General features: G+C 40.4%; 1 protein-coding gene across 1 annotated transcript; it reads left to right on the top strand.

Annotated features, from left to right (window-relative positions):
* The first annotated feature begins 2,164 nt into the window (after positions 1 to 2,164).
* Positions 2,165 to 4,188, top strand: htr1aa (5-hydroxytryptamine (serotonin) receptor 1A a). Its single transcript, XM_023282454.3, has one exon. The coding sequence runs from the start codon at positions 2,488 to 2,490 to the stop codon at positions 3,769 to 3,771; it is 1,284 nt and encodes a 427-aa protein (XP_023138222.1). The 5' UTR covers positions 2,165 to 2,487; the 3' UTR covers positions 3,772 to 4,188.
* The last annotated feature ends 15,085 nt before the right edge of the window (positions 4,189 to 19,273 follow it).

Genomic DNA, 19,273 nt, shown 5'->3' with positions numbered 1-19,273 from the left:
TTTGGTTTCTCTATTCAGCAGAGACTGGAAACTTGAGTGTGTCTCTGTGATGCTAAATGCTCTCAACATCATGAAGTCAGTCTGGGATTATATTTAAATACCAAAGTACTGGAGACAGTTAAATCCACTGAAGAACTGTGACAGTCCTCCAAAGATGCTGCCTACCTGCCAAGTAACTTGAAAAACTGTGTGCAAGCATACCTTGTAGAGTTGGTGCTGTTTTAAAGGCAACGAGGGGTCGCATCAAATATTGATTTTATTTCAGAGTTTTCTGCTTACTGCAATTTGTATGAAGACTCAGGGGAATATTTGTTTTCAAGCATCCTTACACAACATCACACTGTGAACATCTGGATGGAGCCATCTTTGTTTATGGCATGTCATTTGATGGTCACACACACGTGGGAAACATCATACAGAAAGAAGATCTGAGCCTTATACTTGCGTCATTGTATTTTAGGAGATTATTTCATGTGTGAATCCAGTTTGATTAATTGTGGGTTTAAAACAACACACATTCACAGGTACAATCTTCAAACTTCCCACCTGGAAAAACTGACTGATTCAACACCCAAATTCTGCAAAAACAAAGCTTCTCAACATTGATAAATGCTGTTAAACGGTCAGTTTGGGGATTTTTCAAACAGTGCTAGTTATTTTTTATGAAGATTAAATTGTGACTTGAATTAATCATTATACAGGAAAGGCACAAACTGGGAATAATATTAGTTAAGTCCAGCTGAAGTTAGCGCTGCTGACTTGAAGAAATTTCCTGCTGATGAACCGATGTGATTAAACTTGCAAAAATGTAATTTCTGGTGTAAAAATACCTCAATAAATCCTTTGTAAAAGATTAATTTATATTTACTGGGCTTTCACAACGTAAGCAATGTCAGTCAAATTCAAGGCAGCCAATGTGAGTGAAGATTAACACACAGTCCATCTTTATATACAGTCTGATGCCACAGACACAAAAGGCTAAAACTCTTCCACTGAAGGTCGCAACTACTGATTCTCCCAGTTACAGTCATCTGAGACACTGACCAGCAGGGATAATTTATTTGCACATTCCCATTTAAAGTTTTAAATCTAAATTTTACATTTAAGCTTCCTATTCATATGTCTCAATTTATATCAATACTCAGATGTGTAATCCACAATATACAGATTTCTTTTCCTTTTAAACATTTTAAGGTCTGATCTGACTATCCTGAGTGGGGAATTATGATAGGCTAATAGCTACTGTTGTTATTGTTTATTTATTAGTTCTTTTTCAGTAATTTGAATTTTGAGTTAAATTATCTTCCATGCTTAGACCATATAACAGAAACCTCCTTCCTCCCTTCACCCTGCAAAGTAACCCTTGTTTGGCTGTGTTTATTCAGGCTCACTGCTGGCATTAATCGCTGGCTCAAATACACTCAGATAGAAAAGTCACTGCTGTTTGCCAGGGATTCCCCTCTCGCTCTGTCTCTGTCACATATGAGGTGTTTGGTCATCGTCTCTCTTCAGCCATCCTACCATCATCTCCCACTGGAGCCCAACCCCTCCCTGAGCCCAGAGCCCAGATGGAGCAGCAGCCATCATTTGGTTGCAGTACCGGCTGTGGACAGCAGATGGCAGCCGTATTCCTCTCTGGGTTGTGGAGGAGCTGTCTCTGGTCCTGAAACTACCTTTCGCTCCCAGCGCTCTGGAAATTTTACCTTTCTCCCTCCATCTCGGTTCAAAATGCAAAACTACACCTGTGAATGCTTGTTTTTGGGTCCTAATTGACCTATTTTACCAGATAAAATGTGTTTCAAATGAAACTGACTTTAAGGAAAAGTTAATTGGAAGTCGTGAAAGATGTTTCTCTCGGTTAATATGTCCACTTGAGGTATTCCACCGACAGATTTGCCTTGTTTGCTGGTTTTTTAGTGACAGCCTATCTTGCTATTTTGTAATAAATCCGTTAAAATTAGTCCTGGCTGGCATTTGCCGGTTCAGACGAAGGCTAAACTAAAAGGAAATCCACAGAATGTTGTAGTCAGTGAGTCCACAGGGTAAAATAAATGACAAGCGAAAAAAATGAAAGTACAGAGCTCTGCACCCTCATCGGTTGTCTGCAGTAAAAAACGAAGCAACAAGGAGAGCAAAGGCACAAAACTCCAGGGCGACCTCCTCCCGGTCTGACGTACCCAAAGCTGTTGGTATAAATGAATTCACGGCGTCACCAAGCTCAGATGATTCGCAGTACCAGTGAGCGCACCCGGCTGTCAACACTCATGGGCTACAACACACACAAGCTTCCCTCACACCCACTCACAAACACGCCTGCGTCATGCGTCCTGAGAGCGACAGCACGAACTCGGTAAGTCCGATGGACCCGGTAAAGCGCACAGCAGCAGCAGCAGCAGCAGTCTGACGGGCTGACTGCCTCCTGCCTTTCTGTCCACTCGTGTGTCCCCAACTGCTTTGGGAAAGTTGCGCTCTGAGTGTGGTCACATTATGGATTTTATAACAGCAAGCGGCAACGACAGCAACGCGACAAGCGGTTACCCTGATGGGGTGGAAGTGGTTGCCGACTGGGACGGGGGTGAGAATGGCACAGGGTCTGGGTCTCAGCCAGACCTGGTGCTGAGTTATCAGATTATCACTTCTCTGCTCCTGGGGGCCCTCATCCTCTGCTCCATATTTGGCAATGCGTGCGTCGTGGCAGCCATCGCCCTGGAGAGATCTCTCCAGAATGTGGCCAACTATCTGATCGGATCCCTGGCAGTGACAGACCTCATGGTTTCGGTGCTGGTTCTGCCAATGGCGGCCCTCTACCAGGTTTTGAACAAGTGGACTTTGGGGCAGGAGATTTGTGATTTATTTATCTCTCTGGATGTACTGTGTTGCACATCATCCATCCTGCATCTGTGCGCAATCGCCTTGGACAGGTACTGGGCCATAACAGACCCCATTGACTATGTAAATAAACGGACACCCAGGAGAGCTGCGTTCTTGATTAGCGTCACTTGGTTAATTGGTTTCTCCATCTCTATTCCGCCTATGTTAGGCTGGAGAAGCGCCGAAGACAGGGCGAATCCCGACGCCTGCATGATCAGCCAGGACCCGGGCTACACCATCTACTCTACGTTTGGAGCTTTTTACATTCCGCTCATCCTCATGCTGGTCCTGTACGGGCGAATATTCAGGGCCGCTCGGTTTCGGATTCGAAAGACAGTGAAGAAAACCGAGAAGGCAAAAGTGTCAGACAAGTGCTCGGCCGTGTCTCCAGCCATCTTCCACAAAAAAACCAACGGGGAGGCCGGAGGAAAGGGCTGGAAGCGCGGCGACGACTCCAAAGCCAGTTCTCCGTGCGTAAACGGCGCGGTGAAGCATGGAGACGAGGGCGAGTCGCTAGAGATCATAGAAGTTATCAGCAACTCCAAGACGCACCTGCCTCTGCCCAACACCCCCCAGTCGTCCTCGCACGGCTACGAAAACATGAACGAAAAGAACTCGGGGGCGAAGAGGAAGCTTGCACTGGCCCGGGAGCGTAAAACGGTGAAAACGCTCGGGATCATCATGGGAACTTTCATCTTCTGCTGGCTGCCCTTTTTCATCGTCGCGCTGGTGCTGCCTTTCTGTGCAGAGAGCTGCTACATGCCCGACTGGCTGGGTGCAGTCATAAACTGGCTGGGATACTCCAACTCTCTCCTCAACCCCATCATATATGCCTACTTCAACAAAGACTTCCAAAGTGCTTTCAAGAAGATCATAAAATGCAAATTCCACAGACCGTAAAAAGTGCACAGTTTTATCAAACTTTTAACTGAACGTGGAGCAAATAAAAGGACAGCAGGAAATGTTCAATGACTGTAAAGAAACAGCAAAAATATGACATACAGACTATTTTATTCAGGGACTTCTAGGTGTGCGTATGAGGGTCGTGTAAAAAATAATAATAATAAACCCAACCATGAAATGAGACAAGACAGGAACTTTTTGCTCTTAATGTACAAGCTCATGTTTGTTCAGTGTTGTAGCTACAGTACTATTTAGCATATATGCGACGGTAGCCATCGTTGTATTGCCATGCAAGACGTGTCATGTGCTGATTCCATGCATTTTTATCATGAAGCACGCTGGGTATTTCCGTCCCATGCCACGAGCTTTGTAGCACTGAAACAATAAAAGCAATCAAAGTTTGTCATTAAGAAATATTGACTCAATGTTTGTTTAGAGAATTAACGAAGTCATGCGCTAAGAAAAGGCCAAGAAGCCTGTTATGAAACATCACACTTTGTCCCTGTGTCATCATATATCTTCATATAGGTAATAAGGAGTGAATCATTTGCTGTGTTATTGAGAAAACAAAGCAAATCATCAATTTGCTTTGACAGGCCACACTGTTGGGGGTGGAGGGGTTGAGGGGAATCAGCACATAGGTATCGAACAAAGCCTGCTGTATATCCATCAAATCCATCTCAAAGCTGAAATCAAAAGCAGATTGGCATTTTTTTTCACTAAAGTGGAGCCTGATATTACATTTATGATGACATGTTCTCAGTCTCCCCCTCTCTGTCTGTTTCTTGTCTTATTCAGACCTCCCCCATTCCATTTCTCTATTTCTGACTTCAAGATTGTCCCTTGTGTGTGAGAGAAAGACAGACACAACAGAATGTGACAGAAAGATTGCTCAAGAGAAAGATTAAGGGAGCGTATTGAACACTTTTTTTTCTCCCCCTCCAGTATCCGATTATTGGACAGATGTCTTTCTCCATTAGAGCTGATTGTAAAATGCATCGTTGCAACATCAACATAAAAATGGGGAAAAAAAAGACCTGTCCTAAATTTGTCTCATTGTGTGGAGGGTTACTGTGAAAAAATAGACCACATGATGCAAATAGCTGCAGGAAAACCTCCTCCGTGTAGAACTGCTCGCATCCGTCAAACAAATCCCAGACGTAAATCCACTTACAGCAGATAGAAAGATAAAGAAAGTCAGACTTTAAAAGAGGAAGGGAGGAAAAACAACTTTCAGGTAAAAGCCCCAATGAGGCCCTGCGAGCTACACAACACAAGATGGGTGGCGAGCTGGCGTGTTGTCATGGCAACACATCAAGCCCAAGGAATTATGGGTCAGTCGGGCCGGCTGACGACAGGCAGAAATGTGAGCCACAGCATGACAATTTAGAGATGACACCTGTGGCATGCAAATATATTCTGGCAAAACCATGTGATGTTACATTGGAGAAAACCTAAAAATTACAACTTGTTTGATTTATTTTAATCCACAAACATGACTTTTACTTACGATTGGTGTTTAGGTGATCTTTAGATTTTTAAACAGCTTGACTAATCCCGAAGAAAACAATTTTTCCACCTCTCTTAAATGCCTTTATCACTATTTCACCTCTTTAAGCAGTATTTAAAGCCTCAAAATGTAGCTGCAAGCAGCTAAACTCACATCTGAAGTGTTCATACTCCAGTGAAGAATCAGGACTATTAACACTTAATGAAAGACTGATAAACCTCTTAATATAGCTATGACAGCATTAAATGACATATGATCACATGCATGAACAAATCTGTGAGGAATGTAAGACAAACAGTTTTTACATGTGTGCGAATCATTCGTACGAGTATATCATAAATCATGTAGAAATGCTGATCTTTAGAGCTGAATTTAGTTTGACAAAGGAAAAAGTCTGAGGTCAAGGTTCAAATTGTTGCATTTCTTCAAGGGCTTGCAGCTCCATCCTGCAGTTTTCATTTGCTGATGTATTTGTCATGGTGAAAAGTAATTAGGAATAATTGAAAAATTAATCAAAAAGAAAAAATCTAATAAGAACTAAATAAATATATGATGCAACTAGAATACAGACACACAATCATTTTAAAAGCACAGATGCTCTACATTACAATTCAATGTAAAATCTAAAAACAAACCTATATGAATAAACTGTATTCCATAATTTTGTCAATCATTTGCTTTAATTAACTTTTATTGTAACAGTTATGGATGCTTAACTTGTGGCTGTTGACAAGTAAACATTTCAAATTATCCTGATAGTTTTTAGTAACGACAACACAACATGTTAACCTTTTACACTGAGAAATTAAAAAGTGATGACTTACAATAAAGTGACTCAAATGGCACCAACAGCAATATTTGCAGCCACAAGATATTACAGTATATTTCCGAGAAGATTAGTTAATTGAGTTTGAAAAGAAAAAAAATCCTTTCATTACAGATCTAAAATCACTTTTGATTTTATGAAATAAAGATTGTATCTCTGTTTTATGTGATGCAGTGACGAGCAGTAATAAGTACTTACATTAAAACTAGCTGCACTCTAGCTGAAATGGTGATCAAATTAATTGATAATCATCTGATAGAAAATGATTCTGCAGCAATTTTTGATAGCCACTAATTGATCATTTTCCCTCATGTCAGTTTCTCAGCTGTGAGGATTTGATGCTTTTCTCTGGAAGTAAATCAAATACCTTTTCCTCTGAAGCTGTAAATCAAGTAAGCACAGCTACAGCTAAACAAACATTTACTCATTTCTGACAGAATTTTTAATAAAAAAAAACAAAGAAACTTGCAGACAGCAGTTACAATCTCACGATGCACTTACAAGTGCAATGGCAGAGTATTTAATATGCCAAACGTTAATGATAAACTAAATCAGGCCTCCATATCAGACATTTATAAAATCGACATAATCTAAACCTAAATTCAAAGCATGTAACAAAGGCATTTAAGTTTTGATTGAATAATAATAATTAAAAAAAAGCATAACAAATCATACAGAGTGTGAAATTGTGTCTGGAGAAAATTGAGCTGGAGGGAGGAAGACATGAAAACCATCTCTCTTTTTATAACTTGGGTTTCCGTTCTCCATCTGATCACTTTTGCTGTGGTATTTCAGGTGTCAATGCTCTCGGGGAAATTAATCTCACACCTGTGACCCTTTGGTCAAGTTCTGGGCTTATGATAGGCTCAGAGAAGTATGTAGAGAATGTGAGGCTCCAAGCCTGACTATATTTCTCAGCTGTGAGTCACACTGTCTGTAAGACCATTAAAATCATTACATTTGGGTCCTGGTATATGGGATTACAAAGCAGATGACCTACTTTGAACTATTCGGTAATATGAAAAGGTTTGGATTGTAGGACTGCATTAATCCCACTCACTCTGGGATTCTTAAATGTAATATAGGTAGGCGGGTGCAGTGTGATGATGCAGGAGCTTTTCCTTCAACCCAGCAACAGAAAAGAAAAGAAAGGAGAGGAGAGGAGAGGAGAGGAGAGGAGAGGAGAGGAGAGGAGAGGAGAGGAGAGGAGAGGAGAGGAGAGGAGAGGAGAGGAGAGGAGAGGAGAGGAGAGGAGAGGAGAGGAGAGGAGAGGAGAGGAGAGGAGAGGAGAGGAGAGGAGAGGAGAGGAGAGGAGAGGAGAGGAGAGGAGGATTATATAAATGGTACCACTAACCTAAAAGGAACAACTAAAATGTGATACATGTGTTGCCCTCTGGGCTAAAACTGTAAAAATTGAGCAGATTCTGCCCATAAACACCGTTTTGTTGTCAGTCCTACTGAAGCATTTTAGTAAGCAGGTTAAAAACAGTCAAGAGCAAATGCAGAACTCCTGATTCAATGCACTCGAAAATGTTTTAAACCACCTCTTCCAATAGCACATGAGATATTAAACAATATGGATTTTATGTAGAAAGGTAACACAATAAATGACAAGTGTTTTCTCTCGGGAGCAACAGTGTCAGTTTCAAAAGTACATTCAATTTTGGCTGCGTAATTGTAATTTTCTTCAGTGTGCTGCTTTGAAATTGATTTTACTGATCAATAGCAAACAACAGGTGCCAGTCGAATATGTACTGGTGTTATTGCTTTCATTTATATAAGTCAGTTCTTTAAAAGTTGCATGTTAGAAGCTGAAGAAAGTGCAGACAATCAGTTCCTGTACTTTTACTTTGAGATGGGAAAGTGAAAAGGTTTTGCACTCATGAAAAGGATCTAATAGATTTTAGATAATCAGCTTTGATCATACAATTTTAAAAACAGTTATTCCTGCTGTTCTTCAGATATTCAGAAACCTTAAGGCAGAGGGTTGTAGTTAGCATTTACTGTAGACTGACAAGAAATTAAAAGGGAGCTGATCCATCCATCGATTCATTAGCTTTACCCGTCCTAACCCAAAGAGACAAACAGGCATTCATGCATTCATGCTCACACTCACACCTACAGGCAATTTAGAATCACCAATTAATCTTTCACACATGCCTCTGGATTCTTTGAGGAAGCCGGAAAAACTGCAGAAAACCCTCACAGGCACATTTAGAACATGAAAATTCCACGCAGAAAGGCCCCAGCTGACCAGCAGGTTTGAACCCTTCTTGCTGCGAGGTGACTGTGCTAAATGGTGCACCACGATGCCGCCCACAATATTGAGTTGATGTGGACTAAAAAGTGTTTGAAATACACGCGCATGTGTTTTATAATTAACGTCATTAGTGAAATTGGACTCTCATAACTCGAGTCTGTCACAGTGACTGATTTCAAAGGGAAATCTGAAAATAAACCAATAAATTTAGGCTGAATTCAAAGGAAGAGGGATTGCTTTGGTGATTTTTTCAAAAACACGACGTTGGCCAAAAATATTTGTTGCATAAGGGCTGATGAAAGTTATTTTTTTCAGCAATACAGGACATAAGCACTTCATTTTTAATAACAATTCAGGATCTAAAAGTGAACATTTGGAGATAATATATTAACCATCTCAAAATATGTTCATAAATGATGTTTATTGATTGTAAAAGGGCGAATGATGACGGATTTATGAGGATTATGGAGCTGGGCGAGAGGATGCGGTTTGGGGAAGGCTTCATTAAAGATCCATTGTGGCTCTGGGGCTTGGTGAATCCCCCTGGTACAGTGGGTGACAGACAGAGGGAGGGTGGGGAAACTAGAACAAACATGTGCAGGGCAAAATAGGCACTTATAGACATGTGACAGAATGGGGAGCATTTGAGGACTTCTGAACCTCAGACAGTATTATATCTCATTCAAAGGAAGTTTAAATATGTTATAAAGGTGGCACTTCAGTGTTTTGAGCCACAATTTGACCCAGTCCTGGATGCATTGCAAGTTTTGCTCCATTAAAAACCACATACAAAACATGGATGCTGTGCCGGAAAGCAAAGGATGTACGCACAAATCGTTCAGCTTGGCCGTCAGCGTATGTAATTCTACAAGAAATCAGCAGCAACAAACCTTTCCACTTCAGGATTTATTTGATTGATTTGATTTATGTAAGTGTGATGATGTCTTTGCTCCTATGAGCACTGAGTTCAACGCTGCTAAGTGGCTTGGAAGGCAATGTGAAGAGGGAAAAGCCTACTGAGTTGTAGAAATGAGTCGATGAGCAGGGAGTGAAATGGGATAAAACGGCAAAGAAAAATTCTGTAATAAAAAATAAATTGAAAAACTAGGAGGGGGGGGGACGGAAAAAGTCTTAAAAGAGAATCGGAAGAGGAAACAGGCAAAGACAGGGAGGAAAGTAAGAGAGAAATAGATATGACTGAACACTCAGCACAACACATGTTTCTGCCTCGCCCCCTCCTACTTCAGGGTCTTTTTGATCTGTCGGAGTTTTTCCAAGGATCTCACAGCCCACAGCCCATCACACACCGGAGGCTCTCTTGCTCCGTCCAAGCCTCAGAAAGAGTCAGGAAGGAAGAGCTCCACAAAACTCCATCTGATGTGGAAAAATGAGGATATTTATATGACTTTTTTTTTCTTTACTACAGAGGTTAGTTAGAAGCAGATGCGCCATTTCTGCTCCACAGCAGAAATGTTGATGCATAAGATAACCTCCTGCTCTCACTCGCACAGACTCATCACTGTGATGGAGGACAAGGACAACACACAAAAAAAGCTGAGAGCAAACAATGTCTAATCCAAGCTGCCACTTGCCGCTTTCATACACACAGCACAAGAGAGATGAAGAGTCGCATCTCATTGATGTTAGTATTACGGCCAGCGAGGTAACAGTTCACCTGAGCTTTTGAAATATGAAAGAACTCTTCAGCCTTGCCTTCAACAGGACACAAATGTTTGTTGCTGCTTGGTTTATTGTCCTTACTTTGCTTCTCCATCCCCAGATGACTGGCCAGTGCTTTTTAATAAGTGGCATTCGGCTACAACTTTGATAGGAAAACATGTGTGGACAGTTCAGGTGACGTGAAGTGCCACACACACCGTCTAACAGAGTCTCTAAACAAAGGCCACTCCAAACAAAACAAGCCCCCTTCAGTTTGCCTGGAGGCTGTTGCTTGTTGACGTGTGTGTTTGTTAAGGACGAAGGTGGAGTGGCTATTTGAGTCAAGCTACTCAAAAGAATAGTCCATCTGAATTAAAAACTGTACAACTTTAATTTGTCCTCCAGCTTGTCTTATATATAACTATAGAAGTTTCACAGCCCTGAAAATGCATCCATCCATCCATCCACTGCTTAAGCCTCATTGGGGGTGGGTGGGGTGAAGACAGGGGACACTGGACATGTCGCCAGTCTATCGCAGGGCTACACATAGAGACAAAGAAGCACACTCACATTCACACCTACGGACAATTTAGAATTTAGACAAAATTTGCCTGGACCAGGGACCTTCTAGCTGCAAGGCAACAGTGCTAACCACCGAGCCACTGTGCAGCCCCCGGAAAATACAGTAAACAAAACATAGTAAAATACACAAAACATTAAAGAAAATGCACCTTTTTCACCAAAATTTGCAGTTTGTGATAATTGACAGAGACTTTTTAGACACTCCATCTACAGGTGCTTGAAAGAAAGTTTGAATGTTTGATGTAGGTTTTACTGCTCACCATCGACTCGTCACCTGTCTCCTACAAATAGCACGTTATCTGGACCTCGACAATCCACATATGAACAACAGCGTGAAATTGAAGTTTGCCGAGAAAACAAAAGAGACCACTCAAGCAAATACAACCCCATGCACATCATTTTACAAGCTCAGTATCTTGTAGAAACAATAACCTTCATAACCCCGACTAAATGTACACGTAGAAGATGTGATATTAGCTCTTGAGACTGGGTTTTGAGAGAAAATTGAAAAATGTTCTATTCACTTTTAGAAAGCTGAAGTTTTGCCGGGAGGAACTTAACATTTTTTGGAACTCTTGCAATCTGCTGTCCACACTGCTGCCATGCATGCCACAATCCATCAACTACAGTTAATTGATCATTTACAGAATTTTAGAAGTGAAGATAATTCAATAAGCCATCTATCATTTTCACAAATTGAAAAACCAACTGCTGCCCCATTTTTGCCACTAAGAACTGATCAGCTCTCCTCTCCTCTGGTTTTATTCTTTCACCCCAGAGAATTTTCTGCAAAGCTTCACTTATTTACAATTAGAAATGGATAAAATGGCCAAAACCTTTTGTCAAGTAAAAGCATTCTAAGATTATAAGTAAATACTCTGGCAGAAATAAAAGCAGTCATCAAAATACCAAGCAACATAAATAATTGAAAACTTACTGTAAAAGAAAAACATTATTGTCATCATCTCCTTATTAGACAAGAAAAGCACTCAGAGAGCGTAGTACCCCGCCAAGGCTGCTCAGTCTTTGTATTATTTCCGACGGATGAAATCTTGAATAAAAAACCTTGCGCTCAGCACAGGCATGTGTTATGCATGTGTACATTACGTATGGATACCGAATCACGTGACCTAAATACGTAGCTGGCGGTGAGAGTTGATGGGACTCGGAAACAGCCCCACAATTTAATCAATTGTTCCTTGTATGATTTCCGACAAATAAGTCTCGATAAATCCGCAGCGGTCGATTTGTAGTAGGATCACAATCATGTGACCGTCAGCAGGCAGCTGATGTAGTGTTCACTTGTTGTCATAGCTACAGTGACACTGTGACGTTATCTCGCAGTGATACAGAAATCTTTCACAAATTCGTGGATCCAGACTATAAGCCGCATCACTTGTGTCAATTATCAATCAATCAATCAATCAATCAATCAATGTTTATTTGTATAGCCCTTTACAACAGCCCAAAGGGTGACCAAAGTGCTTCACAGTAAAAAACAAGAGAATAACTTAACAATATAGTAACTTTAAACAGGACAAACAATCACACTCACACTCACACCTACGGGCAGATTTAGAATAATCAATTAACCTCAGCATATTTTTGGACTTTTGGACAATTTTGAATTCTGACCTTCGCTGAAAATTTCATCCAAATCCGTTATTCTGTTTTTGAGTAATGTTGCGCACAGACAAACAGACGGACAAACATCCACCAATCATCACATAACTCTGCTGCGTTCCTTGACGGAGTAATAATCTGATACATTGACACCAAGACAATATTCCCAGTGTCTCAAGAATGATTATAAATCCTTACATGAATATTGTATTAACTTTATACTCACCAATAAGTAAAGTAAGTTCAGTAGTTTAGACAAGTAAGCACTTAAGCTTGTTGTATGGCTACTTTATGCATTATGCTACATTTAAGAGGGATTTGTGTAAATTTCATTCTGCTATAGTTATTTGACAGCTTTTGAGATTGACTTTATCTTTTGACATAAAAATATAGGATTATTTTATTAAATACAGTGCATTATTGCAGAATAAACTGCCTGTGTGTGTATACAATAGTTTGTTCCACATCTACCAGAAATGCTGCATTTACATTGCTGCATCAATATTAATCTAATAATGCAAAGGTGAAGGATCTCAATTCTTCTTCTACCACTGAATGTCAGCAACCCCATATATCACAGTGTTACATTATGAATATTTACAGCTCAAGCTCTGGATGTAATTTGATTTTTCAGACATCCAAACCCACAGTTTGGGTCTGCACATCAATATTTACTGTATTATCTCCCAGATTTTTGGAGTTCCTCTTGCAAAATAACAACAAGGACTGTGTGTGTGTGTGTGTGTGTGTGTGTGTGTGTGTGTGTGTGTGTGTGTGTGTGTGTGTGTGTGTGTGTGTGTGTGTGTGTGTGTGTGTGTGTTTCTCCTGGTGGCTCGCTGCAGCTGGGATTCTCATGCAAGATCGGGTCGATACAGGTATTAATTTGGCCCACACAGCCTCTGGCACCTCGTTAATGGCATTGGAAGACAGAGCTGCGAGAGACAGAGCAAGAGACAGACTGAGAGATCTCGGAAAGGAAACATCCTTTGGCTTATTGCATCATTTCCAGTGCCTGTCAGCGAGCAAAATGTGTTGCCAAGAGTAAGATCTATTGCCTTAAAATGAACTCTCTCACACTCACAAAAAGAAAATCCCCCACTGTCTTTGTTTCATCTGCTGCCAGTTCTTGCAATGCATTTTCACAGCATCTCACCATGTGCTCTGTAAATATGTATAAATAACTTAACATGTCAGCTTTTTTGCTTTAGGGACAATATGTAATTCGAATATAGATTTTTTTTTTCAATAATACATTTCTTCTTTGTGTCTCTGTAACCTAAAATCCACCTCTCACTTTGCATGTTTTTTGCCAGTTGAGCGTCTGCCCTCGGTAACAATGGCCTCATGGCTGCTTCAGAGATCTTTAATAACAACATCATCTCCACGCATGCTGTTTTGCGTCCTCTGAGACGATGTGTTCGCTTTCAGTTATGCTGTCTTAATTGCAAACAAGATACTGACACTGGCAGAAGATGTGCTCATTAATTGGCCACTTACACACTAGCATACACACACACAAATATGCAACTTTAAACACAAACAAAAACAAATTCCCCAAAGCCCCACTGATGGTCCGGTTCCCACCTAATTGAGTCTCGTTGCAAAAACCTTTACCTCTTTTTGTCACATAACATCGGAAATTCACGGCAGAGCAATTTACAGAGCAGGATGCACTATCGTCGCTTTCTACTGCAGAAAGCATTAAAATTTTATACTTTACACATGGAGATACTTAGACTATCTCAGTCAGTTTTGTTTGTCTGGTTTTTGCGTGCACTTGCTTCTTTTAATATATAATATCAACCCACCAGAGACAGTAAATGAAAGTTCCCCTTCGGGCTAAATCAGATGAATCATTCTAATTATAATGAATGCATATAAGTCTCGGATAAATAAATGAATAATGTCAAGTAGTCTAATTGAGGCAATAAGGCTGATATTTGGACTTGGCATTTATATTTCTTTACTGTCAAAAACTAGAGGAACAATAAAACGATTTATTGTAGAAGAAAATCTCAGGCTCCAGGCCAGTGGAATATACAATAAATCTCAGAATAATAACTCTGCAACCCAACAAGACAATACCCACCAGGTTTGACACATTTTGCAGGCCCATTTTCATGTGTATCCAGTCACAACTAAAATGTTCATTGCTCTGATTTGTTACACTCAATATTTTACTGTTGTGCATTTTAGGGAGTGCTTTATGTGGAAATAAGTTTTACAGACACCCGCCGATGAAAAAGATTTTTTTATTTAACCTTGTTAAAGCACCCATATGGTATCTTTTATATGCTTGGAGATGTATTATGAGCAAAATAAACAGCATGGTGGAGCAGTTCGGCCATGAAATTGCAGTGTACTGATGAAGGTCTCAAAAACATTGATTCAGACAGCCACCAAGGCTTCATATAAAACAGATGTAAGGAACCAATATCGATTATTGGGGCTTTCCATATCATTATTATTCTTCTGAATGGGTGTCTGGTTTGAGTGTTTAAACAGAGTTAGAGGTGAGCTGATGTGCTCGAGCTGTGGCAAGCAGCAGAATGGTGGGTGGAGAAAGAGGTGGGGATACTATATCTGTGAACATAAAAGGAGCCAAGTCATTTTAGGGCATCAAGAGATTATTTTCATTAAAAAAACACATCCAAATATCTAATTTTGATCAACAGAGACGAGTCTTTAGGGGTTAAATCAATGCCTGGCGAGGGAGTTTAAGGATTTTTGTGTGGGTGAGATAGTTAGCTGAAAAATATGTAAATAGGTGGTGAGACCTACAATTACTATAACTGGAGTTTTCTTTTTTTTTTTAAGCCAGAGTGATCACTTCACTTATCTAATGCCTTGTGATGGATGTGCCCATAAATTAATGCGGGAACACAGTGTGCAGGGGGTCATATGTTTCAACAAATCAGTCAAAAGAGGGAGACACTTTGGGAAAAACAGACATGAAAAGAGCAGAAACAGAAGAGAGATTTACATTTGATGTTAAAATATTGTTTTTACCCTCCGGCTTGTGCCAAAAAGAAAGCACATTCTTTACCAAAGGGAGAACTCTTTAATATGGAGCACTGTAAGGCTAATCAGAGTCCAGGCTCATAGCTAAGCTGAAGGCCTTCAAGGTTTCAGACGAAGAAGCTGCCACAGTTTGCACATGTGGACGTGAAGTCAATCCTCTCTCAAGCATGGAATACATATAGTATGTTGCTATATACATCTGTGAATACTGGATATTTGTACTCATACGTGTACGTGCTTGGTTATTTGAATGTATGTGAAACATGAGCATTGTACCCTGAGGGGACGCCTTTATGAGATTTGCCATACTTTTGTAAACAAAATGTGTGTAGTTTAGTTGCATTTATGTAGATGTGTGCACGGTGAGTATTTGTGCATGTGTGACAGTTTGTGATGGGTGTGTGCTCATGCAAGCTGTGCGCTGTGGTTTAATGTTAGTGGACAGCAGCAGAAGTACTCATGGTAAAGCCTATCCATTAGTCTCTGTCACAGCCCAGCTGCAGCTCCACGTATCTTAAGGATAAGAGCTCACTGACACTTCATCATTCACAGACTGAGCCTCTAACTGAGGCCAATTAGATACATGTGCCGCTAACAGCAGCCAGGGGGCTTATCTTATGGTGCTCTGACCACACCATTTAACAGAGAGAAGAAGTGCGTGAGGGTGCATGCACAGACCTCTATGAGTAGTCATGCAGAAATACGTGCACTCGCAACTACACAACAGTGTTACATGAACTAATAAAAGATCCATATATGAGGAACAATAAACACTTAAAGCAACACTCCTGTGTGCTATTAATTCAACTGTGATGTGAACAAATCTGGCATGCGACCCCGAGGGGTTCCCAGATAGGACATGTAAACCCTCCAGTGTGTTCTGGGTCTGTGCTGGGGTTTCTTCCCAGTAGGCAGCGGTGATGGAAAAACCTTCACAGGAAAGCATCTTGAAGGCATCCCGATCAATATCTGCTTCAGAATTCATTCATTTCAGTATGTTTAAAACAAAATCCTGCCCTGAACAGCCATGCTGATGCGGTGTTGATAAAAAATTATTTAACAACAAAACGTGTTTCTATAGTTGTTTGAAAAATGTTCAGATTCTTGTTTTTTTGCTTTAATAAAATCAATAATCATGGATTAAACATCTGTCAGAGATGTGCAACAATAAGAATCCCTGCATTACTCCCAAATCTTTTTCTTTCCTGCTTGCTCATCTTTACACCCCCCTCTTCCCCCCCTTTGTCCTTCTCCTCTCCAATGCTTCAATTTTTGCTTCTTCACTCCTCTCTCACAATTTACCCTGTAACCGTCCTCTCCTCTCTCCACTGTCTAGTTTCATAGACTTTCCACTTAACATCAACGGGGAAAAACAACAGTTCAGAGAGGTGCAGCTCCCACTTGCTGTCTGGCTGGCAGAAATCCTTGACCTTTTGCTCCATTTTTCTGAGCAGTGGACCCTGTCAGGTGACCTCTTGCCTTGAATGTTGAGAGACCCTTTAAATGTTGAGACAAACCGAGATTGAGATAGACAGAGACAGTAAGTAGTCACGAAGGCAGCCATTTCATACATGATTATCGACTGATTCTGAACACTCTGATTTAATTTGATAATTTAAATACCAATATTGTGCACTATTAAAATATCTTTGCATTATTGTGGTTCAGTTTAAGCATTGGCTGTTCCAAGGTAAACTAACTCAGTTTTGCTTTAGATTCATGTCAGAATATCCATCCCAGTTCTTCCCTATCCACAGCTTTGTCTTCTAGCTTCTTTAACAAACCACAACATCCCAAAAGGAAAAAAAAAGTTAAAATACTACACTTGTAATTTGTGGTCTCAAAACCTCAGATAGTATACAAATTAGGTAGCATATCCTCCATCCCTGCATTCGTTTTCCCCTGCTGATCTGGGGTCGGGTCATAGTATCCACAGATTAAGCAGAGCATTCCAGATGTCCCTTCTCCCCAGAAACATTTTCCAGTCACTCCTGGGGGATTCCAAGGTGTCCCCAGGCCAAATGAGATTTGTAATACCTCCAGCAACTTCTGGGTCGGCTCTGAGGTCTCCTCCCAGTTGGACGTGTCCAGAAAACCTCCACAGGAAGATGCCCAGGAGGCATCCTAATCAGATGAAGAAACCACCTCAACTGGCTCCTTTTGATGCAAAGTAGCAGCAACTCTACTTTTAGCTCCCTCTAGCTATCCAAGGTCCTCACCCTATCTCTAAGGCTGAGCCCAGCTGCCCTGCGGAGGAAATCTATTTCTTTCAGTCCCTATCCAAATGAGCATAGGTGAGGGTTGGAATGTAAACTGACTTGTAAACCGAGAGCTTTGCCTTCAGGTTCAGCCCAGTCTTCATTTTAATATTTATTTTCTTAAGTTGACAGCAAACAAATAGCAAATAACAAATCTACTAAAAGGCCTTTTGAATTTGTGTCAGTATAAAGCAGCTGTTTTCTGAGACCTGAGCATGTGATTTATTGTTTTCCGCTTCACAGGCAACAATTCTTATTTAGAGGTAAGGGTTTATGCTTTTTGCATGAATTTTCTGCATAATAAAACTTAATTGTGAAAACTGAGCTATCATTGCGTCATAAAATACTGTAATTATTAACTCCCAAAAGAAGAACAATAAGTGAAGATGAGCAAATACTGATGAGAAACACAGAAAATTCCTCTACAGGGGAAACATTATATTAAAAAATAGAGTAGATTCTGGGTATACAGTGTATCGATAACGCATGCCTGCCTCAGCTCTAATTAATTATGTAGACTCAGGAGAAATATACTGTCAAAGTTTGCAGAGTCAGTGCAAATTCTGTATACCATTACAGTGATCCCAACTCGTAAATTGCCCCAAAATATTTTCATATTCTCTTCATTAGGATTTATGGGGGGTGCTTTGCTGAAACAGCAGTTTGGGCATCTGTGTTTCTATGTATGCATAAATGATGGGCACAAATACAGTGATCATGTTCCGTTGACAGCATGAGCTACATTTCATGCTGTCAGCTTGTCTGACAGGAGGCATGCTAATGCTCATGTTACATCTTTCCTCTCTTTTCTCTCCAAGGTACTGTCTTAAAATTAACAGACAGCAGGTAGCTCTCACATATGTACTGGTGCAGGAAAGCCTGTGATCAGGTGCCGGTATGAACTTTATCTTAGTGTTATGGACTTATCTCTCACCAGCATGTAGGCAGCATGTGGTGGCAGCAGCTTACATTAATGCAACAGCTCAATTGGAAAACACCGTAAAATGTGGTTTTGTATTCCAGATGCAACAGGCCTACGGAAAACAAGTAGACAAACACAACTGAACTTGCCAATTACTGTGAGAGGTGATGAAAGACGTGTGGAAAAATAGGGTCACGACCACATTTAATGAGAATGGCAGAAGTGTTATAGGAAACAACAAAATGCTGCTGGCAAGAGTACTTTAACTATGAAAAAAAATCAAAAACATCATTTAGCTGCTACTGCTGGGAGTAAAAACACACTGGAGGGCATTTAATAGTGCAGAGTTTCAACTCTTTAAGAAACATTTTTATTTACGAATGCATTAAACATAATTGACATTCATGACTTGCTGTTATTTAAGCCCTAATGGGATACTTTATCAAATAACAGGTGATGCAGAACTGTATGCAGTTGGCTGATGGGTGAGGTTTTGGGTGTGTTACTGATTCCTCTGTTGTGTAAAGTGTTGGTTTAATCACCTTAATTAATCACTAAATAAATATAATGGCTGAACTTACTGGCGGCACAATGAGAATTTGAGCTAAATGCAAATGGATCTTGGTGAAATGCATTATGCTGTTAACACATAGCTAGGACAAAGCATAAACTACAGCTGAGGAAGGTAGAACTGCAATATTTTACAGCTATTTGGTCATCAGCAAATGTATCAGACAAAATTCTTAATTCTGACAGAAAGATAGAGCCGCAAAAAAGTTGGGGCATCACCTAAGTAATTTCACTCACCTAGGGGAAAATGTGAATGCCTAACAGAATC

This window comes from Amphiprion ocellaris, chromosome 6 (assembly GCF_022539595.1).
Source record: "Amphiprion ocellaris isolate individual 3 ecotype Okinawa chromosome 6, ASM2253959v1, whole genome shotgun sequence".
Classification (NCBI taxonomy): domain Eukaryota; kingdom Metazoa; phylum Chordata; class Actinopteri; family Pomacentridae; genus Amphiprion; species Amphiprion ocellaris.
The sequence above is the reverse complement of the archived record's forward strand: the minus strand, read 5'-3'. Positions and strand labels throughout refer to the sequence as shown.